We start from the raw sequence: 26521 nt of genomic DNA on the forward strand, positions 1-26521 counted from the left end.
TTACAGGCTTTCGAAAAGCATCTTTGCAGATGTCCTGAGGCAAGTTGAATCAAAAATCTGTAAAGACACCGGATTTCACACTGTAAATCCCAACAGTCAACTTTATTAAATAAACAAAATGAGTGTAGTTCACTCAAAATTGACTAAAAGTTAATTCTACTCATTTGAAAAGAATTTTGAACTCTTTTTGAAGAATTTTTAAATACCTCATTACTTCAACTTAATAGAGTAAGTTCACGGTACTCATATTATTATTATTTTTTGTTTAACTTTAATGGTTTGTTGCAATCGGTTTCCTCAAATGGCTTGAGTTGCCTAAACTTATTTTTACAGTACTCAGTTGGTTTGAGTTCTCTTCATTTATTGGGTTTTACTGTGCTCAAATTGCTTCATTTACTCATAGATTAATTTCACAATACTCATTAGGATTAGTTGTTGAACCTAAATGGTTTGTTGCAATCGGTTTCCTTAAATGGTTTAAGTTACCTTAACTTTTTTGGGTTTTACAGAGCAGTGCGGCATTGATTTTGAGAACCCCTGCGCCTGATAAGACTAGATAAACTGACAGACAGGTCAACAGAAATAAGACATAATAAAATCACACAGTTAATAAAGACAACAAAGTGTTTTATTTATAAATTCACAGTTTCTAATGGCACTACGCCGCTGTAGTTACAACTGGAAAAATCAAATCAAATACTGTGCAGTTCGTCCCCACAGAATGTGAGTCTTTATTTTCGCGCCTCTTGGACATTTAAATAAGTCTGGTGTCAGCCGCCAGAGGGCGCCATACTGAGGAAAGCCCGTGGAGAAAAGCACTTGTACAAGGTGTGGTGTAGAAAAACACAAAGGCTAGTGGAGTTTTCCAAAGTGCACAGCAGAGACACGCTCTCATCCTGGAAAGATTCATCTCCAATTCATTCAACAACATACAGAAAACCATCCATACATGAGCACAAGTCCCACACACATATATCTGCCATTCAGAAAAACAAATGTAGTAAGCTGGAACAAGTGTGCTGGAAATCACACACAGATGGTCCACCATCGCAATCTTTCCCTTTTACTGATATTGTGATTCGCCTGCATGAAGGAAACACTTACAATCTCAGAGAAACTCCACTGGGGTGTCAAAATGGTGCATTAAAAACAACTACGAAAGCAGCAACAACACATACATGTACATATAAAGTGTGTTAAGAGGGACATGGAGTGTGTGAGGAGAGACACACAGTGATAGAGGACAGGTTGCTTTTGTCGGACACATGCATAATATTTAGCACAAAGACGAGAGCTCCAGTCACTCGAAGCCTGTCGGAACAGATCCAGAAAAGCTAAGCCAACCAGATGTCTTTAAAAAATGATGTACGACATCTCCTTGGTCACATTACGAGCAATGGATTCACCTCCAGCCTGATTTGATCTAGTAAGGTGAAACAAATCAAATAGTACACCGAAATGAGACGACAGAATAATGTTTTCCGTACCATGTGTGTGTGTGTGGATCTATCATAAATCTAAATGTGGAGGTTGGAGGGATCTCGAATGTCACATGACCGTGATCTCATAGAGCCCAGGTCATTTTTTAAATAAATAAATAGATAAATAATTAGCGCTAAAAATAGCAGAATGTCCCCTACAAACTCCCACGTGAAAGTGTGTGTGTGTAAAAAAAGGAAGATGCATGTCTGCATGAAGGTTTTTTAAATGACGGCTCAACTAGTGAGAAAATACATGAGAAAATAAGCTGTAAACACTTGAAGAGCTGGAGACTTTGTGTGCGTCACAATGTATGCGTGCGTGCGTGTGTGTGTGTGTGTGTTCAGGCCCAGCCTGGACTCATTGGTCACATTATGATTCAAACAGGCCGTAACTTGGCTCTAGAAGAAAATAATGAATGAGCAGAAGAGTGAAATGAAGAGGAGGACTGGATCTGTTCTTCATTCAGCTCGATTCACTGGACATTACTGGTCCCACAAACCAACCACAGTCAACAATCTCACATGAACAAGGACTCAGAAGAGAGCCTGACAGGACAGTGAAAATGCGAAAGCAGACCTGAGGCTCATGAACAACATGGTCTCATTCATACTCACGTTGTGTCATAATTTAATCCCCAGCAACAATAAAAAAAAAAACTTAAAGGGAATAACGAGATCCTGAAGGAATTCAAAAAAAGGCACATAACCAAAGCTCTGAGAACCGGGGTGTAGTGAACAATAAAATCTCAAAAATGATGATGAAATGGAAAGGAGATGTAAAGTCAAACTCGTCCTGTGACTGCTGTCCTTCCGAAAGAGGCTACGCCGAGCTCCGTCTTGCCCTTGATGAGCTCCTCCAGCGCGGGCAGGGGCAGCGATGCGCTCAGCATGCTGTCCTGCTCTCCCTGTCTGGAGCGGCGGCGTTTCTTCTCCGTCCTGCTCTTGGCTGGAGGGCAGGCTGGCGGAGGCTCTCCGTTATATAGAACAAGCTCATGTCCGTTCACTGAAGGGGCGCTGCCGAACGACTCCTCTGACAGTGTGGACACGGAGCTCTCGGAGCTGCCCTCTGAAGCACAGTCTCTGGACGAGCAGGTGGACGTGTAGCCGTTGCAGGTCGACGGCAGGAACTGAAGAGGAGGTGAGGATTCTCCATTGAGCTTGAGCAGGCCGTTAGGAGCCGTCGCTGAGGCCCGGAGCGTCTCCACGCGCTCTCCTGCTTTTGTCTTGCAGCGCTTCTTCTGAAACACACGCAAGTGAAGATGTGCTTTAATGTCTACATCATGCATTCAGAGAGCCACCTAAAGAGTTAGTTCACCCACAAATGACAATTCTGTCATTAATTACTCCCCCTCACGTTGTTTCAAACCTTTGAGATCTTCATTTCATCTTCAGAACACGAATTGAGCTATTTTAGATGAAATCCTGGAGCTCTCTCTTCCTCCATAGACAGAAACAGTCCAGAGATGTTTAAAGTCAAAACACTTCCTGTGACTTCAGTGGTTCAACTTTAATTAAATGATGCTCCAAAAACACTTTGTGTGTCAAGAGTATGTAAAAAAGGACTTTGTTCACCAGTGTTTTCCGCGTCAGATCATGGCGTGCATTTATTAACAGCAATATGAGGCTTCCGTGTTGAACTTTTAGGTCTATTAGGTCTATTGCCTGTGTTAAACATGCACCCTGAAAACCTGATAAGAAAGAGAATGTAATGTAATGTGTATTTATATAGTGCATTTATTGTGTATGGCCATACACTGAAAACGCTACACAATCAAGAGGGGGGTCTCTCCACACCACCACCAGTGTGCAGCATCCACTTGGATGATGCAACGACAGCCACAGGACAACAGCGCCAGTGCGCTCACCACACACCAGCTATTGGTGGAGTAGAGAGACAGTGATGGAGAGAATTCTTTGCATAAGGATGATTGGGAGGCCATGATGAGTAAAGGGCCAGTGGACACTTGGTTTGGCCAGGACACCAGGGTTACACCCCTAGTCTTTACGAGAAGGACCACTATTTAACGTCTCATCCAAAAGACAGATGATGATATTTGCAAATGAACTCATTTTTAACATTTTAATAAGAGCAGAAAAGTGTTCTTGGAGCATCGTTTGATTCAAGTTGAAGTGTTTTAACAATGTTTTTGGCTCCTCTTCTTGACTTTGAATGTGTCTGGTGTCTTTGGAGGATGAGGGAGCTCTCAGATTGCATTTAAAGTATCTTAATAGTGAAGTTGAAGAAAGATTTCAGGGGTTTGAAACTACAAGAGAGTGAGTAACTAATAAATACATTTTAAATATTGTGTGAACTAACTGTTTAAACATCTAAAGCTGCTATAACCGTCTTTGTGCTGAGCATGATTGAACATTTGATGGCACAATCACTATATGAGGAACATGATGATAAACACGAGGGCAAAGAACACAAGGCATCATTGGTGGAGAAGTTGAGGCCCGTTCACACCAACACAAACATTTGGTTGTGTTCACAATTGTAGTTTACAAAAATTTGCATGTTAGTGCAACAGATATCTTTAATCTCTAAATTCCAATCCCTTTTGCATTGGACTGCAAAGAAATCTGTCTAACCAGTAGGTTTCACATTTTTGGTCATAAGCTCTTCCTCATGAACAATTCATTTTTATTAAGTGATAAAATTTATTAAGTGACTATATTACTAATTTTTAATGAACAAATGCATACAACAATCTAAACAGCTGTTTTATCATCAAACAATCATCTAATGAGAACATTGGACTAAATCTGACCAAGACAACATTAGTGTTGGTGTGAACCGGCTATTTTTCTTGTAGCTGGAGGTTTTGGATATACAGGGCATCCAGAGAGTATTCACAGCGCTTCACATTTTCCACATTTTTTATGTTACAGCCTTATTCCAAAATGGATTAAATTCATTTATTTCCTATATTTGCAGGGACTGGACGACTAGTCAGGATAGAGGGAAAGATGAATGCAGCAATGTACAGAGACATCCTGAATGAAAACCTGCTTCAGAGTGCTCTTGACCTCAGATTGGGGCAACGGTTCATCTTTCAGCAGGATGATGACCCAAAGCACACCGCCAAAATATCAATTGAGTGGCTTCACCGCAACTTGGTAAATGTCCTTGAGTGGCCAAGCCAGAGCCCAGATCTAAATCCAATTGAACATCTCTGGAGAGATCTGGAAATGACTGTACACCTTTTGCTTCCCATCCAACCTGATAGAGCTTGAGAGGTACTGCAAAGGGGAATGAGCAGAAATTCCCAAAGACAGGTGTGCCAAGCTTGTGGAATCTTAATCAAAAAGACTTGAGGCTGTAATTGCTGCCAAAGGTGCATCAACAAAGTACTGAGCAAAGGCTGTGAATTCTTATGCACATGTGATTTTTCAGGTTTATTATTTTTAATAAATTTGCAACATTAAATTTTTTTTTCACATTGTCATTATTGGGTGTTGTGTGTAGAATTTTGAGCAAATAAATGAATTTAATCCTTTTTGAAATAAGAACGAAACATTAAAAAAATGTGGAAAAATGGAAGCGCTTTTAATATTTTCCGGATGCACTGTTAGGCTTTGGTTTGGATTTTTAAATGGGAAGAATACTTCTGGAACCAATTCTGGTATAAAAGCGGACACACATTAATGCACTCTGTAAATGGCTGGAAATTTACTGACATCAATTTTTAAAGGGATAGTTCACCCAAAAAATGAAAATGTACTATTTATTCGTCCTCAATTGGTTTTAAACCTGTTTGAGTTTATTTTTTTACACAACAGAAGGAATTAGAAAGAAAGCTAAAAACCACTAACCCTTTACATCTATTGTAAGAACAAACCAATACTATGGAAGTCAGGGGCCACTAGGTTCCAGCTTTCTTCAAAATATCTTATTTTGCGTTCAACAACAGGTTTGTGACGAGAAAAGGATCAATAAATGATGATGAATATTCAGCTTTGGGTGAGTTATCCCTTTACTGATTAAGATTATATCAAAATATAACATTAAGATGTCATTTCAAAGACATATTCATATAAACATACTTGTATTCAGTATAGAGTTTGGAACAATTCTGTTTCAAGTGGAAAAAAATTAAAAAATAGTGTTTAATCTTTTTAAGAAAATAATTCCTAACCCCTAAATTGTCAGTTAGCAGAGAAACGGTTCACTTCACAGCCTGTCAGACAGGCTATCCAGAAAGAGCTGCGTTCCAAAACACTCACTGCTTCCCTTGAAATACTTAAGAAATAAGTAAGAATCATGTTAAACTGTAAAATTGAACCAAAGGCAAGAGAGCTGCTAAACAGACGCAGGGTGGTTTTGAAAGTCAGCTTCAGTCTCACTACTGTCATAAACACACAGCGGCCTGAACAAACTGCATACCTTTTTCTCTGGAGAAAACCTTAGAGGTTCTACAATGTACAAGTCATCGGGTCCTACTAAAGAGGGGAGAAAGGGGGCAGGTTAACGGAATGGTATGGCAAACAATAACACAAGCATGACAGCACTTGCAAGTAGTAGCTCAGGTTAGACACTTCAAAGCCTTCGCTGTGCTCAAAACTCTTCCTCAATTTTAATCTGCACATATTTGATTTCACTTAAATCATCGGCTACAATCTGAACACATTTGAAAGTCATTTTTTGATATGAGATATGCACATATTCATCATTTAATGATGCAAAATGTGTCACGCTTTCCTGTTGTTACTACTTGCAAATGTCCAACATGTGCCAGCCAGAAGCATTATGTGCTAAAAATATCCAAACTTTGCCTCAAAGACAAACCATTGATGAGCTCACACGCACACACAAATGTACAACAGAAGCAAAATGAGAGGAAATAAAGCAGGAAAAAAAGAAACAAGAAGAACAGGACGGATCTGTTGTTCAAAGAAGTGAGGACAGTTCAGCTTATCTGCCATGATTATACTACCAATTAATCAATCTTTTGTGTGTTTTAAAAAATTCAATCTGTAATCATACTTTAGATTTAATTAGGGCTGTACGATATTGGAAAAAGATAACATTGTGATATTTTTATTCTGCCACTTATATTGCAATATGAATACAATTTTACTAGATTTGTAAATAACTATTTGGAAAAAATTATAATTTTAGATTGTTGAGATGATTAATGGAGTGCATAAAGTATATTGAACAATCCAATAGCATAGACAAATTCAATAAAGAAAAATACTAATTAAATAAACACAAATTTATTGTTTTCCAGAGGAGTCAAACTATATTCAGGTATACAGTAATCGAATAATCAAATGTAAAATAATACTGCATAGTCTTTCTTTGTATAAATAATTAAATCAAATTAATCATTAATAAATTAAAAACGGTACAATTTCACATTAAAAACCCTCACACAACCACAGGCCTCAAAAAACACTTGCAAAATGATCACTTATAATCTTGACTCAACATTGCGCATACTCGCGATGTGCTTATTGTGAATGATCACATTGGGATATTCATGCTGAAATGATCGTGCAGCCCTAGATTTAATATCGACTTAACTTCAACATGAAATTAGACCAATGAAATAAAAATATGACGTATTTCTACATTTAAAAAGGAATATATACACCAGATTGACTAAGATGCTGTAAATGTAGTCACATTTAAATGACATTAAATGTTTATTTTTCTTTTTACCTTAAAATACAGGTTTAAGCAAGATTATGATGATGAATTTCTTAATTTAAAAAGTAAAATTAATAAATATATATTATTGTATTTATAGTATTTATTTGTATTTATTAAAAAAACATATTTAATTCATGCATATTACATTCAAAAATACACTCACAGGGTTTCTGCAAGTTTCACAAAGTTAAATTGAAGACTTTAAGACCATATTGAATGAAATGTTAGACTCAAAGTGCTAAGGCTAAGGAATTTTTCAAATGGCCCAGATGGAAATGAATTTTATTTACTATCATAAATATATGCATATTGTTATTTAATACATTTAATGATACAATCAGAAATGAATAATAAAAAAATAGATATTTTTAATATTTCTTAGCAAAATATTTTGAATATTGTGTAAAAACAAGCGAAATCCACTTGTATCCATAAACTTTTTCTAACATAATATTGTTTTCAAAAAAAGTTGTAAAAACTATAATAAACTAAATCTACAGTGTGGACAGTAAACTCTCCAGGTCGGTGTCCTCAGTAGTGAAAAGATGGAGCACTTTCAAACAAATGTTATTGTAAGGAAAATATTTAAACCCTATTGATAAATAAAGTTTAAATTTGGATTGTTGGAGATTGTATGGGTTTTGGAGAGATTGGGTAGCTATGCAAGAACAAAGGAGGGGAAAAAAAGTAAACCTACAACACAATATTTCAGTAAATCTAAGACTTTAAGGCCTAAAATTTTGATTTTAGGATTTAAGACATTTTAAGACCCTGCAGAAACCCTGGTTTAGCTATATTATAAAAAATACTTTACTTTTATAACTTAATTTGTATAATAATGAACTTAAATGAACTCATTTAATTTTAAATCTTTTCATTAAGGAGTTTTAAATCTAATCAGCAAAGTGTGGTGCCAACTAGAACTGTCACCATATCTACTTTTTGTTTAATGATAAATTCCACCAAAATATATCGTGATAACCAATATTATTGTCATTTTAAGACCATTTTATGTCATTCATTTTATTATGCCAGATTGATAATATAATAGCATCTTGACGCAAGAACAACTCTTCTAAAGAACACAATGTTAAATTCTTAAGAATATTTCATTTATTATAGTCATTTAACTATTTAATCGTCCATAGTCACATCACAGGGATCTGCAATGTAGTTGGGATTATACTGTAGTTGACCAGACTTCACAGTTAACAACATAGTGGAGTCAGTTCAAATTTTAATCTAAGGCTGCATTTACACTGCATGGTTCAAGTGACTCAATTCCGATTTTTTTCTCCCATGTGGCACAGATGGGATGTGGCCCATGTACATGTAAGCAGGAAAAAAAAAAACATGGATTATTATTTACTCAAACCAGAATCAGGTTCATATGTGGAAATTTATCTGATATGAATCGGATCCATGCCCTCGTGTCTGCACTGTAAGCAGGTAGATTGGATTTTCAGCTGTCAATGCAAGTTGGGCAACATTAAAAACCATAGCGAATGACCTCGACTCGGACGCTTTTATTTGGGGACAGACTTCAGCAGAGTCCCAAACCTTAAATCTCATACACAAGGATTTTTATATGTAGCACAAGAATTAAAGCATGTTTAAGCCACGTAAACAATATAAACTAAAACTGTTGCATAAATAAAGTGCACAAATGACACCATGGAAATGGCATTAAGATGCCTACTAGTTTAAAAAAGCCTAGATAAAAAGATGGCTAAATGAGAACTTCTCTGCCCTAAAATTTAGTAAAATAACTTGCCAAAAAGAATAATAAAAAATGTTACCCTGCAAACAAATTAAACACAGGAGTGGAAAAAGGAGCGCTCTTTAATTATCAGCTGTTAGTCAGCACCCGTTCTCTTTTTCCTTGTCATTGTGTCTTTGCCATGTCTAGTGTAAATACAGACAAACGGATACGAGTTAAATATAAAAGGTGATGTAAGCAGGTTGTAAAAAAAAATCTGGTACAGTTACAAAATTGGATTTGACTGTCAAGGTCTCCAGTGTAAATGCAGCACAAGTGAAAGTTCATTATTTGCATGTGTTTTAAGCCCTGTAACTAAGCATTTCAAGCTAATTTAACCCAATATGGTATATGGAGAAGGACTTTTGATTTGTCAGTAACCTGGGTCATAGGCTTCCAGTAAACTCTATATCACAACAAAAATCAGAGCAATTAAGATCTGTTTTCTTTAAAAATCAACAATCTTCACTGCCTAAATAATTTATGATTTAAAGTGGGTCTCAGAATGCACAAGAAGCACTGCATTAAATTACATTTCCCCTGCCATGTCTTTAAAATATTTATATGTATTTTACTCCAGTATTTCCAATAGAGTTTCTGCACTTGTAAACGGCTTTTTATTTCTGTTTACGCTTAAACAACTAAATGAATGCTGAAGGCTATTAAACTGATAATATTTTAATTACAAGATCGATGCTGTAAAAGGAACCATATAAACTTGAAAAAGTCACATTAACCATTCACCGGAAGTTTATTAGTATGGAAAGAAACACTAGCTCTGCATATACCCTATTGGACACAATAAATTAAACCTCTGTAGCAGAAAAATAAATTGTACGTTATAGAATTATTTACTAAATAAAAATGATATAGCATTATTATTATTATTATTATTATTATTATTATACAGTGATTTTTTATTTTCCGTTTCTAAATACTGTTCAACTCCCCAGAATTCATAAATCATTGCTCATTTGTATGGGTACAAGAAGTTGTATTTTTACTTTGCTTGTCGTATTTTAAATAATATTGTATGCAGATACACTCCCCCACAGAGTCATGCCAATCAATCAAAAATTATGAAAGCTTTTCAAGTTGTTCGGTGAAATTGCTTTTTTAATCAAAATATATATTGCAGTAAATGAAAATAGTGCAACGTCAGTTTTGTTCAATATCATGCAGCCCTAGTGAAAATGCATATCCTAATAAAATAAATAACAATCGTTAACAAAAAAGTGCAAGGTAAAAAGTAACAGAGGCTGTTATATCTGCTACCCGATTTATTTTTGAGCTGTCAGACACACACATAAAAATACACTATAGTAATTTATAGTAAACACTATAGTGTTTTAACCATACTGATATTGACACCTCCAGTAGAGATGAGAGGCTGCAAAATCAGCTAAAATGTTGCTAGAATAAGTTTTTATGTATGGGCGATATATATTGCATCACCAAAAATGATTAAGGGCATGTCCATGTGTCTATAAGTCGATATGTTGATTACTGTGACAGGCCTAGTGCCACCAAACACGAGGCAACCCAGTGCTGGCATTCATTTATAAACCACACTGTGCTCCAGTGCAGCTCACACTGACACTGAACCAGTGCCAGACGCTGTGGAAACCAGTGACAGCTGGACGCAAAACTAGATCAAGCTGTAAAGTGATCTGTGTGGAATTGAATACAAAAGGCCTGATTCTTCTGAGAGCGGCAGCCGAAATGAGAGCGCACAATGTAAAGTGGGAAGGTGTGATATGGTGGTGTGAGATTATCTTTGATTTTTAAGCTGAGAAATGAATGTGGGAAATTAATTCTGGCTGAAATAGACAGAAACACAGCAGAGTAAAACAATGCGCTTTACTGGAGAGAAAAAGGGAATGTTAGAGAAAAAGAGAGAAAACATACTGGCAATCGAAGTTGACTCTTACCTTCAGACGTAGGCAGCTGAAATGACTTTGAACGAACCAGAGGGCAAGAAACTCTCCGTTTTAGACTCATATCATCATATGAGGAAAAACACCTGACAAAGAGAGGAATTATTCACTAAATATACTCGTATAACATGGATATAATGCATTGTTTTTTCATGCATAAAATGTACAGAATAATTGTGAAATACTATTACAATTCAAAATAAATATTTTCTATTATAATAAACATGATAGAATTTAACAGGCCACACATGAAAATGATCAGTTCAACTGCGTAAACCGATTTCTTACAGTATGTTGATGTACTTCCAACTGAAACGGAATATTGAGTAAGAGGCGGGGCTTTTTTTTGCACATCATTCGCTCATAGCAAATTAACGGTAAGAGAGGGGTGGTTAAGAATATTGTGGCTGAAGTGTCAAACTGACATCAGAGAAGTATAATATAATATAATATAATATAATATAATATAATATAATATAATATAATATAATATAATATAATATAATATAATATAATATAATATAATATAATATAATATAATATAATAGTTAGGTCCCATGTGGGACCTGTTTGTATGTGTGTGTTTTTTGTGATTTGCAGAGCCTGCATGATGATTGCAGATTGGTGGGTGGGTCATCCCACCTGAGACTCATCGTGTGTGATTTATAAGGAGTCCGGCATTCTATCTGAGAGAGCTCGATTAGCCAGACGTCTCTGCTCGGCGCTTTTGATTTGTTTTAGTTTGTGTTTGGATCATGAGCTCAGTACACTTCCATACACATGCTTTTCACTACTGACTTTCACCTATACTGACTTTGATTGCTTTAAATACTTTTGTTAATTATACTTTTTGTTAATAAATCATTTCTCTTTTCAATTTACCTGGTCCGTATTGTCTCTCTAATGTTGCAACGTTGAGCCGGTTGTAACAATAATATAATATAATATAGAAGTATAATATTGTAAATTTAGATTCCATGCCAACGCATATTTGTTTTATTCTATAAAGGGTTGATAACATTTCTTCAAAATTTCTAATAAAAACATTTCTTTTTTAATATACATTATCATTTGTTGTCAAAATCAGGGTTATTTAACCAATTATTGAATTTTTAACTTCACCAATGTGTTAAAAAATCAATTGTAAATCTAAATCTATTGTAAATCTATTTTAAATCTAAAGTAAATCGATTCTAAATCTAAATTTATTGTAAATCTAAATCTATTGTAAATCTATTGTAAATATAAAGTAAATCGATTCCAAATCTGAATCTATTGTAAATCGATTCTAAATCTAAATCTATTCTAAACCTGTATTTAAATCTATTGCAAATCAAATTTAAATCATTTGTAAATCTAAATACATTCTTAATCTATATCTGAATCTATTGTAAATCAAAATCTATTTTTTTCTAAATCTACTGTAAATCTAAATCTATTCTTAATCTATATCTGAATCTATTCTAAATCAAAATGTAATTCTATTGAAAATCTAAGTCTATTCTAAATCTAAATCAATTACTAAATCTAACAGGTCTCTTTTGCATGAAAAACAAAATCTTTGGCAATGTTATAAATGCTCAATTCAATAAATTCTTAAACCCCTGTTCGAAGGGGTTAACTTCAGTACTTCTGATCTAGTAAACCAGATCGGTTTCTTACTCCTGTCGCCAGCTATAAACTTGTCAACAGTTTACATCACTTTAACAAGCTTGCATAGCCAGATTCTTTGTAAACTACTGCTCTGCGTGTCAAAAAGCCTCATAAATAATACTCGTGTGTATCATTGCTTTGCATAACAGTGCTTGATGTGACTGAAACCTGACCACAGGAGTTGGCAATAAGAGCCTCTAATGCTGCGTGCCAAAACTCTGTCTTGTAATGTAAAAATGTAATGTGTATTTATATAGCGCATTTATTGTTTATGGCCACACACCATAAATGCTTTACAATCATGCGGGGGGTCTCTCCACACCAGCACCAGTGTGCAGCATCCACTTGGATGATGCGATGGCTGCCACAGGACAACGACGCCAGTGTGCTCACCACACACCAGCTATAGGTAAGTGATAAAGCCAATTTAGTGGATGGGGATGATTGGTAGGCCATGTTAGTAAGGGCTGATTGATTTGACCAGGACACCAGGGTTATACCCCTACTCTTTACAAGAAGTGTCATAGGATTTTTAATGACCACAGAGAGTCAGAACCTCGGTTTAATGTCTCATCCGAAAGATGACGCCCACTGACAGTATAGTGTCCCCCTCACTTTTACCGGGGCATTAGGACTTACACAGACCGCAGGTTGAGCGCCCCCTGCTGGCCTCTCTAACACCACTTCCAACAGCAACCTAGTTTTCCCATGTGGTCTTCCATCCAGGTACTGACCAGGCTCAGCCCTGCTTAGCTTCAGTGAGTAACCAGTCTTGGGCAGCAGGGTAATATGGCTGTGGCCTTCTTGCGGAGTCTTGCAGATTTAAGCTCCAACTTAAATACAGTCTCAATACACCTGTATGGATGTTTCGACAAAGCTTAGTGCGAGCTTGCTTAGCTAGTCCAGACGTGTCAAATTGGGGTTGAAAGTAAACTTTGCATTACACCGACCCTCCAGGACGGAGTTTGGGCACCCCTGCTCTAGTGCAACTCCATGAGATGTACTCTGAAGCATGTGTATGAGTGTGTGTGTTGTACCTCTTGGGACTGGGGTAGTTGTTGCTCATGGGAATGGTCGGGCTGGTGTTGTGATTGGTGGAGCTCCTGCAGCACTGTGTACAAAGCAGCAAACCCAGCATCAGACACAGGATCAGAGACAGAACCAGGTAAATCTGCCGATCAGACACCTGTAACACAGTGCACAGCAGCATGTCAATATTAATATGCATTACAGGCTGATCTGTGGTTTAAAAGAGATCATGTTTTTCATGTTAGTGGACCTCTCGCTGCAGCTGGGCAACTGTGGCAGACAGATTCAGCATGATCCTGGTGGCGTTCTCCAGCTGACTCTGCAACATCTGTATAGACTCAGTTTGTTTCTGGTCCTAAACACACAGACAAACACACTTTTGTCATTTATTTTATCACCCTAATCCAAACCCTAACCGTATAGTGACACTGAGGAGAAGAAAAAAAAAGCAATGAAAGCATTATTTTTGTTTTATGCACATAATTTTCACATTGCAAAGACCTTTTGAAAGTTCTATTGAATAATTAAAATTATTTAATAAAACAAATCATATTTATACACCTGAAATGACTACATGTAAAAAAAGATTTAACATTTAGTAAATATTCAATGTCCTTCGATCAGTTCATGAGATGATACACCAAAATATGCCATATAAGCTGTTAAATATATTTAAATACCGGCATTGCTGCTGAAATTACTAGCATTTTTGAACCTGGCAAGAGAAGATTCTAGCATTAATTGACCTTATTTCTCACATAAGAGTTAGTGCAGCCATTGTAATCTAATTGTGTCTTGAGACTTCTGGTTTTATTAAATTCCACTGATACTGTATGTATCTGTAAAATACAGCTTGTAATATTGCAAACTTATGTTTTTTACATTATATTATTTTAGGTTTAATGCATTGTCATAAACTCGCTGGTTTAATGCAAGAAGTTTGATCAATTACTGTCATTTACAAGCAATATAAATAATCGGAAGCCCTAAATAAATTCCATAAAAGAGTTTAGATCTGCACTGCAAAAAATACATCTATATATTTTGATACATTTTTTCTGCTCTACAATACCTCTTTCACTTTACTCTTTACTAACCTGCTCTTCTGCGATTCTGGAGGTGTTCTGCAGCTTGATGATGGTTTTGTTGAAAGCCCGCTGCATCTCCTCCATCTGTTTACGATACCTGAGTGGAGCAGATCAGTCAGAATCTGTGACCTGCTATATTCATTCAACATTAAAAGGCTTTTACTATGGTGTACCTCTGACTAAGCTCTTCCAGGTATCTGCTGCTGAGAGACATGTTCATCTCCAGTGCTTTGATTCTGTTATTCAGTCTCATGAACACTGATTCTTTCTGGTTGGACCCGTGCACCTGATTACCATTGCCGTTTCCATTACTGTGGCCCATTTCGGCTGTCTGCTGCTGCTCTGCATAAAACTCTCCGGCAGTGCGGTGCGGGAGCAGAATATCATCAACTGTGTCCTCATGTGGGGCTTCAGAAAGCTCTGGTTGGGACACCACAGCATTGTGGTGTTGGTCCTCAACTAATGAGACCTTGCCATTTTCGGAGGCCTCTGGAATCAGGATGGGAATTTCGGTAGGAGGAGGGATTTCAGCAGGCCTGGTGTGAGTGGGCAACGGCTGAGCTGTCTGCTCTTTGGTGGGAACTGGGAGCTCCAGTTTGGGAGGGTCCGTCTCTAGGCTGTGGGGTTCAGTGGTGCTGGAGAGGGGTGTAGAGGAGACAGCGGAGGGAGACGGAACACTGCTGGTGCTGCTGCAAACACTCCCAGGGGCGTGGGTTTCAGGGATGTCCACCAGGTACTGCGGACGCTGGTCAACAGGCTCTCCTGTAGGAAGGGACTCCGGGATGTTTTGGGTGGGGGTTTCAGAGAAGCTGTGTGGAGGGAGGGTGGAGGTGCGGCTGGGCTCCAAAAGGATGGTCTCAGGTGGAAGTTCCAGCTCTGTGGATGAAGATTCCCAGTTGGAGGATTCAGATGGAGCAGCTGCCGTTTCAGTAGGAGAAATCCTCTCAGACTGCGTCTGCGAGGGCCGCTCTGCTTCTGATAGTTTCTCTGAGGGTGCAGGAGGTTCTTGGGAAGGCGTAGGGTCGGTGAGGGTCTGCTGAGAGGTGGTTTGAGTTTTAGTGTGGGCTTGTGTGTGCTGGGCTTTGTGGCGGCGGTCTTTACGCTGGCGCTGCAGTGCTAACGCCGCTGAGCAGTAGCAGTAGAAGTGTTCATGTAAAGACGCCAGGCAGGAGAGCGTGGAGAGGTGGCCGCAGTAGGTAGTGCTCTCGCTCTCCCACAGCTCCTCCAGCCTCCTCTCCTCCTCACCCTCCTCCTCCAGCAGGGTCACCGTCGGCTGAGTGGACTCTTCATCCTCCTCGATGAGAATGACAATACGGCTCTCCTCAGCAGGAGCTACTGTAGGAGCTTGTGAAGGAGCCTCGGGTATAGGAGCCTCCATGTCCTCCTTCACAAACGTGGGATCCAACTCCAGAACATCCAGCCTGGAAAAACAAAACCAAACAGTGCTCAAAGTCTGCTCAACGTTTGCATCGTAACTGTGAGTAAAACCACACAGTAACCGTTTAACCAAAGTTCTGCTGTTTCAATACAACATGACTTCCTTCTGTTGAACATAAAAACAAATTGTTAGGGTTAGAAGTGTTAAGAAGTGTATTCAACATCACCCTAGGCGACATGTCTAATTTATGTTAAAATAATTATAAATACTACACCTGTGGTAACAATAGAAGAGTCAAACTTTACAATACAGTATCAATAGTTACTAGTTAGATGGTAACATTAAAGAGCACCAATGATAAAAATCATCTTTTGTAAGCGGTTTTGACAGAACTGTCTGTAGGTATAGTGTGTCCACTCATATTGGGCTGGAATGAAGACAATAAGTCTTTTTTTTTTAATTTCCTGACTTTAAAATAGGATCCAAATACCTTCCATTTTGAGGCCAACTACAACGTAACAGGATTGCGGTTTCGCAGTCCACCGAATTGATTGACAGCCATGTATTAACATGTATCCATAGTAACACATATAATCGTTGCAGAAAGGTTTGAATTAACTCCACAACAAATATATCAAAACCGTTGGAAAAGTGCTTACTGTGGTAAGGGAGATTGTTTCATTCTTGTCTGTCACTGTGCTGCTTACGCATGAGACGCAGCAGGAGAAAGACACGCACGTGAGATTGGTGGCCAGGAGAACCAGCTCATTTGCATTAAAGGCTTAGGGTAAAAAAATAAAAAACAGCTACAATGTACTAACAGCTCAAATTTCCAGTATACAAAAAGATATAATAAATAACCTGATGGGTGATTTGAGCTGAAACTGTACAGACACATTCTGGAGACACAAAAGACTTGTGATAGGTGCCCTTTCATTATAGATATTCCATGGTCTGTTGGAATTCTGTATTCGTATGGCTTCAAGGTGTGCAATAAAACCATTTAATTCATAGGTAGTTCCAGTCAGCTTTGATCACAGTTCAAATTAAATGCGATTTCCTCAAACGTTAGTAGTTACCATAGCAGCTCCATGACAGTTGCTGGAACCTTCATTTCTTTGTAGTGTAAGCACGCAATAACAGCCAATAACAGTGTTCTCACTCTGTGCTGAGCTATCTACAATTTCATCAGCCTATTCATAAAGCATGTTTAATTGAACTGGTACTTTTAAGATATCATTTTTTCGTAAATTATGAAAATTGTGCAAAATTATATTGAAAGATCAGACAATGCTAAATCTGCCTGTGTAATTTACATGTACAAACAAAATCTCTCACACAAAATCTGCGACTGCTGACGTAATGTGTGTACTAGATCTAACATTTCATAAACGGATGAAAATTTAGTTATATAAAGCACTGCAAATTGCAAAACTAGTTTTATCCTGTCTATTATTTAGCAAATGACCATGGAATAAGCAGGATGCTCAATGGCTTGCAGTGCGTTAATGGATTTTAAATGTACTTTGGGAAGGCAACATCCGCTGCACTTCACTTCAGGCAGTTCTTTGCCTCCACGTCATTTAAAATCCTTTAACGCACGGCAAGCCATTGATTATCCCTTATTTCAACATTTACTAATCCATATGTTAACTAATGCATTAACTAATGGACTGTAAATTAACAAGTGCTAACAACTTTATCTTTATTAGCTCATGTTAACAAACATACATAATTACTTAAATTGTTAATTGCTGCTAAATACACAAAAAACAAAAAAGCTACCCTTAAACTAACACCCAAACAAAAAACCTAAATATAAAAAGGAAATTCTGAAAACTAATAAATATAATAGAATATAAAAAATATTACTTAAAAATAGTCTTTAGTCTTGTTATTCGAAACATTCAACATTAAATGAAAATTTATTCATTCATTTATTTTCTTAGTCCCTTTATTAATCAGGTTGCCACAGCGGAATGAACCGCCAGGAGAAAATTCAATCAATGTAAAAAAATAAATAAATAAATAAGTAAAACACACTGAATATATACTAATTTAGACTTTATCTTATAAACCAAACCACAAATAATTCACATTTGTGGATAAATCATTTTAAATAAATCAAAACAGATAAATGTTTTATTTATTTATTTATTTTTTTAAAACAAAGAACAAATTTATTTTATTCCTATTTTTTGTTTATATGATTTATTTCAACCTCGATCAAACACTACAATTTCTCATAAATGTGCAGTAAATAATTCAGCTTGTTATTAAAAATGAACTCTGGATAAAAAAGGCATAATTGAGTAAAAGAACTACACTACTTGTCAAAAGTCTTGTCACCTATTCAAGTTTCAGGAACAACAAATAATAACTTGACTTCTAGTTGATCATTTGGTAAATAAATGATAAAGTGGCTTATTTGAAAGGCAAAGGCCTCTAGATTACACTTATTTTGCCCAAATAAAATATGGTCATTGATTTTAAAATTATTTAATTAGGACAGAAACATCTGACTTTTCTTGGACAAAAATGCTGTCATTTAAATAAATAATGTACAGTATAGAATATAAAGTCATGGTGCAGTGGAAAAATAATTAATATTGTGTATGAGCTTGGAAGACTGCATCCATACATCCCTGCAATGACTCAAATAACTTATAAATAAAGTCATCTGAAATGGCAGAGAAAGCTATCTTCAAAGCCTCCTCCATCTTAGCCCAGACATGCTCAAAAATATTCATATGTCTGGTAAATGGGATGGCCAAACCTAGAGCACCTTGACCTTCTTTGTTTTATAGGAACTTTGATCCGGAGGCTGACGTATAAGGAGCGCTATCCTGCTAAAGAATTTGCCCTCTCCTGTGCTTTGTAATGTAATGGGCAGCACAAATGTCCTGATACCTCAAGCTGTTGATGTTGCCATCCACTCTGCAGATTTCTCGCACACCCTCACACTGAATGTAACACCAAACCATGATTTTTCCTTCAACAAACTTGACTGATTTCAATAAGAATCCAGGTAGGTTCCAATGGGAACTTTTCAGTATTTGTGATGATTGGGATGCAGTTCAACAGACGATTCACCTGAAATAACAGCTTTTTTCCAAATGTTAGAAGTCAATTTTTTATTTTTTGCTCTTACAACTGGGATTGACGACAAGACTTTTGTCAGGTAGTGTATGATTTTTTGTCAACTTAATGTGTGTATCTACTTTGATTTTGCTTTCAGCAGGCAACAAGAGTACAGTATTCCCAGCTAACATATTTCATGATTAAAGAGCGTTCTACATTATTCAGCAGATTGAGTCTGTGCCAAGATAAGAGCCAGCTTCTGTTTGTGAAACTTTTATGAGCTTACACTGTATTAGAAAAAGAACTCAGTGGTTGACTTGGTATGCGAGCAAAGGGTTCAAACCAGTCTGTGCTGGAATATGTCGAGTGGCTTGAGGCTCAGGATTGAGCAAGCGTTTGAGGTTTTAGTGTGTATGAATGAGACTCACGTATGGGGCTGTTCAGTGGGGGTCGGATCTGGCGTAAGTGTGGTTTCTGTTGATGCCTGTGTGACGTTTTCGGTCCCAGAGGAAACATTTCCTGAAAGCACAGATTTCAACATTGAGAAAGGAAAAGGAGAATGTGAACACTGGTTTCCACACTGCCCTTCCTCGACACAAAGAGGCTCATTGTTGAGAGAAAAGTGCACAAAATTAAACGCACAAACACAAATGTTCCTCAAACCAGAAACAGGTGATGAGCTCTGAAAGAGTGAAATTATGTGATGCCTGGAATGGTTTGAAACTCATCAAAAACAAACAAGGACATCTGAAAAATTGCAGAGATGCTTTTTTTTGGAAAGGAATTCATTGGGGCAAAATGGCATGTTTGGAATTCTTGTCACATACTTACAGATTTGATTTTCTAGATAAAGTCTTAGTTTAGGAATCTCAAGGATTTAAAATGGAAATTTACACTAATGGCTCCATTCTACTAAGCGGTACAGTACACAATCATTTCTGTTGTGAATGATACTAAAATGGCTGCTTTCAAAGCACTGCATTACGAGGCTTTGAAACCTTTATGAAATGTTTTGTTTTGAATCAGTGATTCGGAGCGCATATCTAATTTGCAAGGTCAAAGGATTTTAAAATTTTTTGCCGTCTTAACAGTTTTAAAAAAGTGCCTCATGAGCCAATGAGCTGGCTACTCAACAGTTCAATGCTTCAGTATTGTTTGTGCTGTGTGTTTTTGGATCCCTCCTCCACCCATGTATATATCTGCTACAGGGGGTTTCATGCATGTTACGCTCGCAGCAGAAGTGTATTATATTCTTAGTCATCATGCCTGTACTAATCATCAAAGCTGCAGCAGCAGCATTGCAGATCTACTCCACCAAGACCAAATCGTAAAATCACTGCTATATACATATTAATTACAATATTAAATTCCTCTGAAAGGTGTCATGACAGAATACTAATGATGTCACTATGTCAAGGTTTCTGCGGGTTTAATCAAGTTAAATTTAAGACTTTTAAAGAGCTTTTTAGACCATTATAAATTAAATGTTAGACTTAAAGAGGGCAAAATATTATTTTATTATTTCTAATGGCCTGGTTAGTTGTCATAAAAAAAATTTATAAAATAAAAATATATTTATTTTGTAGTGAAATTTTAATGTGATAAAACAAGAAAACTAATTGTATAAACTTTTTTTAAACATAATATTTATTTTTTATGACAAGTTTAAGATTGTTAAAAGTATTTATTATGCTCTGCTATTATCATGAGGAAATGTGTAATTGTTTTAGTTTTCTTTTTCTGATTATGGAATTTCAATTGGAGACGTTGCTGTAAAAAATGTCAAATATCTATTGTGATTTGTATATCTTTGAAATAAAAAAAAAAACTAAAAAAATATTAAAAATAGGTTTTCTTGAGATTGATTGTTGGTGATTGGACAGATGCCGGCCCAATAGGGTAGCACAATATTTCAGTAAATTCAAGACTTTAAAACTTTAAGACGTTAAAACCCTGCGGACACTCTGCAATGTTTACATGGTAGTTTTAATTAATTTTGTGAAAGGCAGGCAAGTGGACATTACATATTGGCATTAGTAATAGCTTTGAATTTGTTTAATCTATTGCAGAAAGTCATTTTAAATGTGCTGCAGGTAAGCAAAATATAAAACATCTCAAAATTCAAGTGTGCATAGGCACAAAAAAAATGTATGAAGGTCAGATAATTTTTGAATGATTGATTTGAACTGAGATGCCTATACAGCGATGTGACACTCGAGATTAGAGCCAAAAGTTTAATATTTTTTTAATTTAATAATTGAATTTCCCTTAAAACTGCAAAGATTTGAAAGATAAAACTTTGTTTCTTATTTAAAAAAAAGGTTATTGTGATTATAGGACAAGAGGTTTAATGTATAATATGTAATGTTTGATTTAATGTCGTATTATTTATATGTTAGAGCACATAAAAGGGCTGTAAATTGATGTATCGTTCACAATTTTTTTAATCATTCTTCCATAATGTATTGTAAATTTGCAAAAACTCAGTAAACAATTTTTTGTTCAATTACTTGTCTTTGCCATAACTATAATTATATAAATCGTTTCATTTCAGTTTTATTAATGTGAAAGAATTTTAACGTACAACTTAACTTTTATTTCAGTTAATTGAACATTTTAGTTTTGAATTATCTCAATCTAAATTTAAGTAATAATTAAATATATATTTACTTCTCATTACATTTTGACTGATATAATATCTAGTGTCGTTTTATTTGCTTATACAACTCAGTTTGCTAAATGATATAGTCATTCTGTTAGTCTTAATGCAGTCACATAACTCAAGTGTATATGTTGTAAATAAATCATATCAACTACAGGCCACTCTACTTTAAAGATATTTATACCGGCTATAAAAAAAAACTCATATTGGCCACAATCTAACAGTAAAAAAAAAAAAAAAAGACAAAAAAAAAGAAAAGAAAAAAGGCTTTCTTTTACAAACTTAATATAGAGTTTGAGCTGTCCACTCTCCTGCAATCTCTTCAGGGACACTGTAAAAATACCTCATTAAACAGTCTTTTCTCTTTTGGCTTTGCAGTCCCACTGTTTATGACCATGATACAGAGCAGCAGAGTGTTTTTAAACTTTACTTCTGCATTTAGGAAAGCCACATGCATGTTTGAACAGCATTTTGAAGCAGTTCTCTCTGAGCGCACAAACACGCACAAACACACACACACCCTGGAAGAGTTTAATGCTGGCAATCGCTGCTACAGAAACCATCAAAGACGTGCTTTCACTGGCAGGCCTCACAGCTCCAGCGCTGTTGGCAAGGCGACAGCACTTACTAGTCACAAACAGCTGCCAAGCAAAGAGCAGCAAATGAGTGGGGTAATTTCTCAGGACAGACTCATTGCGGGGGGGATTTAATAAGGGCGTTGCTGAGATCAAGTCCGCACCTTCCAGTTCAGCTCCGTCTTCCAGCTCCGGTTTGCCTCCGAGCACATTTGCTGCGATGTTGTTTACCATGTTCAGGATGGCATCTGAAAGGAAAACAATGGGGAATACAGTTAACAAATGTAACACGTATTTGCAAGGCTTTGAGAGACTCACTTTTTAATTTTTTTATTTTTATTTTTATACACGTTTTATATCAATGTTTTTTTATGATTCTTTGTTGAAATCATCATGAAAACATTGAAACATAATGATCTTTGTTTTGAATTAAATAGTAAGAATTCAAATGTGTCCAGTCGATTTACTATCTTTAATATAAATGTCTGATTGAATTACTTAGTTTATATTTTTAAAATTACAAGTGCATACAAGGAGTGTAAATAGATGTAATGTTAGAAATTATTTTATCATTATTTAATAGTTAATTCAGTAAACAAAATTTTCTCTGACTTGTTTTTGCCATAATTTTTAGTTTAATTAGTGTTTTTGTATTTAACCATAATATATAGTTTTATATCAGTTTTGTTCATTTTATCAAATTATTACTTAATTTAAATTTAGATAATTCAAAACTAAATTCAACTAATTATAATAAAAATATAAATAAATATTTAACTTTTCTCATCACATTTATGGACTGTTTTAGTTAACAACAACACTAATTTGGAATAAATTCAATCAAAAGTTTGTTTGCTTGCAATAAATCTGTGACTTGTAATTAATTTCTGACAAGACAGTCTTTATAGGAAACAGAAAAGTTCAAAAGAACTTGCCACGGTAGCTTTGCACAACTTAAATATTTCACTACATTTAAAAAATGTCAATATTCATGGGTTCACCTACATTCATTCTTCATGGCGGAGTACCACACCAAAATTCATCCTGCCATGGCTACATTACAGCTTATCATTTGAAACATTCCGTCACCTTTTTAAATAGCAAGTTATAAATCACACCACAACATATTAAAAGGTAAGTGAATTATAACAGCACTTGAGCAGCGTATATTTGAGGGGTTGTGCAAGAGGTTTTTTGGACAGTGGATGTTGGCGTGCAAGCAAAGAGATTTGCATGCTCATATTACAAAAATGCGATCTCTACTTGTTATGCTGCGTTCACACCAGACGCGGCACACGCATCAAGTGCAAGTGATTTACATGTTAAGTCAATGCAAACTCGAGAATAGACATCCTGCGGCGCGATACGCGCGAATGACGCAAATTGCGCGAATGGTGCGGTGCGAATTGAGCGTTTTGCGCGTTTGACGGGCTTAACGAGCATTTCGCGCGAATCTCTCGAATTCGAAAATCTGAACTTCAGCGGACATTCGCGCCGCGTTAACCAATCAGAAGCTTGCTCTTGTGGGGGCGTGATTGTGACATAGAACCTCCAGCCTTCACCGACAACAGTTCATCAAACTCGGCTTGGCTCAGTCAGAAGCACCGCTGAAACCCTCCGTCATCCAGGTTAAGTTTCTGGAGGAGTTTATGAGCTCCCAGAGCTGGATGCACCTCTGAAAGGATGTAGTGGACTCAGACACGACTTTTCAATAGCTATGTTTCCATCCAAAAATGCTAATTAACTTTATGCGCAAAACTGGATTATTACATAAAAGTCAAAGCAAACAAACTCATCACTTCCTGATTAACTGGCGCCAAATATCCACAGTAAAAAAGGGAATTTGCTGCAGTAGGAGAAGCTGTGTGAAACTTTTCTTTATTTAATAAATGACTTGTGCCTTAAAAGGCAATCCTGACACGCAGTGAACGTGCGGTAGCTTTTGAAGGTGTCAGACGCGAAGCACTGACGCTCTTGATTCTGGAGGTCATTAATAATATAATAGCACTAATAGTGAAAGTGTAAGGAGTTTTACAATGACCAAAACAACATTTCAGATGGTTTACAATGTGCTCAGCCTGCTGGTTTGTTCATTCACACACATTTTTATCATCACATGATCTCCTTTTTTTAGTGCACATACTGCAATTTGTGCGGTAAAAGTGTTTCCATCGTAGTTTATGCGCATCTTTTTTTTATCGAATAAAAAGTTTATACTACTTAGTTATGCGAATATTTTTTTTTTATGCGCATTTTCAAAATGTATGCGCATCTTGGCATTTCCATCAACCGTTGTTTTATGCATATATGCAAAACGCGTATAAAAATAGGTGAATGGAAAATAGCTATTGAAATAATGCCAGCAAGTAATTGGTAGATCTGTGTAAAAGGCCTGCCGCCACAGCTGAAAAAAAATCCTAGAGGAGACACTTATTAATGTAATCCCGCCTGCTATAGTTTAGATAGAGTAACCATATATAAAATCTTATTTGTGGGCATCCATTATTATATACACTGATGTAATCAACAGTGAAGCAGGGTTTGGAAGAACAAGACCTACTTGTGGCAGAGCCCAGCAGATTCTTTGATGCCTTGTCCTCTGACGGCAGGTAGCCGGGTGGGTAATCTGTAAAAAAGAAGTCTGGAGTTAGGATAACAGCATTAGGCAATAGACCTGTAGATCAACTGAAAACAAAGCGAAAGACGGGCAAAACAAGTGCTATTAAGTGTACTGAACTGAGACTTAACCATGTTGATTCAGAATGAGTTGAGTGTTTACACTTAAATTACCGGTCAAAAGTTTAGGGTCAGTGTGATTTTTGAATGTCTTAAAATAAGCTTCTCTTGCTAACCATGACTGCATTTATTTAATAGAATATACAGTACAAACTGTAAAATGTGAAATGTTATTACACTATAAAATAACTGCTTAAAAGTAGTTTATAATTTAATTTAATAATTTATTACAGTGATTTTAAAGATGAATTTGCAGCTTTTTTGACCAGCAGTGTACGTATTTTTTTTATATAAAATAAACAAGAGATTTATAGAGTTTGCCCTGTGACTAATTTGAAGCGATATCAGCATCAAAATTGCCTGAAATTGCTAAAACGTTAACATTGTGATAACTATGACAACAAAGGACTAGAAGCGTTCTGATACCTGTGATTTTTTAATTTCCAATTTTATTACTGACATTTATTTTGATCTTTTTAATTCAGAATTTAGTAAGTGAATTATTATAAGGTCATATGCTAGTCATTAAACAAACTTTTTTTATAGTCATTAGCATTAAAAATTATCAAATTTAAAGGGATGGTTCACAAAATTTTTTTACATTTGCTAATTATCTACTCACACTGAAGTGTTTAAAAAGCTTTTTGATTTTGTTTATTCTATTAAACAAAACAGAAGACATTCTAAAGAAATCTGGAAACCTAGTATAGACTTCCATAGTAGAAAAAACAAATGAAAGTCAGTGGTTACAGGTTTCCAGCTTTCTTCAATTTTTTTTTTTTTTTTGTGTGTTCAACAGGTTTGGAGCAATTGAAGGCAGAGTAATCAATGGAAGAATTTACATTTTTAGATGAACTGACCCTTTAACTGATTTAATGATTTTTTACTTTTAAGCAGTTAAATAAATAACTAAATAAATAACTAAATAAATAAATAAAAAATGGAAATTAATTTTCATCTCTAATTTAGTGTTCACAAAGATAAACAAAATTGTACTGTTGAAAAGTAGTAAAGTAAAGTATTGCTAATGACCACTGACATGTTGTTTACAAAAAAACACAATTTTACATCTACAGAACAAACATTATAACATCAAATTCAAGCTAGAGTTCAAGAATGCCAAATTTGTTCAAATGGTGCTGCAAAAAGAGACAGAATGAAACAAGATGATGTGACGCTAATTAAATGAGCGATTTCCTCCATATTTTACATTTCTGTGCAGAGAAGTCATGTTTTGATCTTCTGCTGGCCTCATGCATTAACATAACAAATTCACACGTCGGAATTCACCCAGCGTCAGCTTTTGAATGCAGTGAAATGCAAAAATTTTAGCACAAGCTTAGATTTCCAGTCTAGTGCATTCACATGCATATAAATGGGGCGAAAAGTGCCATGTGACTTTTTTTTTTAGTGTTAAAAATATACAAATTCTTAAGCTTAAAATTACACTGTTTGTACTTATTCTAAAAACAGCACATAGTTG

The 26521-nt window shown here is 36.0% G+C and overlaps 1 protein-coding gene across 20 annotated transcripts in view; it reads right to left on the reverse strand.

Moving 5' to 3' along the window:
- Positions 1-610: 610 nt before the first annotated feature.
- The window catches only part of suco (SUN domain containing ossification factor), a 97678-nt gene continuing 71767 nt past the window's right edge, over positions 611-26521 (reverse strand). For 4 of the 20 annotated variants that reach the window (XM_073933335.1, XM_073933332.1, XM_073933329.1 and 1 more), the window contains 10 exons: positions 24863-24928; positions 22467-22550; positions 19494-19584; positions 14780-16027; positions 14616-14703; positions 13769-13873; positions 13527-13675; positions 10831-10922; positions 5869-5921; positions 611-2716 (listed from right to left, as the gene is read on the reverse strand). In XM_073933335.1, the coding sequence (XP_073789436.1) occupies positions 2264-2716; positions 5869-5921; positions 10831-10922; positions 13527-13675; positions 13769-13873; positions 14616-14703; positions 14780-16027; positions 19494-19584; positions 22467-22550; positions 24863-24928 (2429 nt within the window). In that variant the 3' untranslated portion in view covers positions 611-2263. Of the gene's footprint in view, positions 2720-5868; positions 5925-10830; positions 10923-13526; positions 13676-13768; positions 13874-14615; positions 14704-14779; positions 16028-19493; positions 19585-22466; positions 22551-24862; positions 24929-26521 lie in introns of all 20 variants that reach the window. The other 16 variants (XM_073933333.1, XM_073933330.1, XM_073933327.1 and 13 more) reach the window with 4 other exon arrangements.

Source organism: Danio rerio, chromosome 20 (genome assembly GCF_049306965.1).
Source record: "Danio rerio strain Tuebingen ecotype United States chromosome 20, GRCz12tu, whole genome shotgun sequence".
Classification (NCBI taxonomy): domain Eukaryota; kingdom Metazoa; phylum Chordata; class Actinopteri; order Cypriniformes; family Danionidae; genus Danio; species Danio rerio.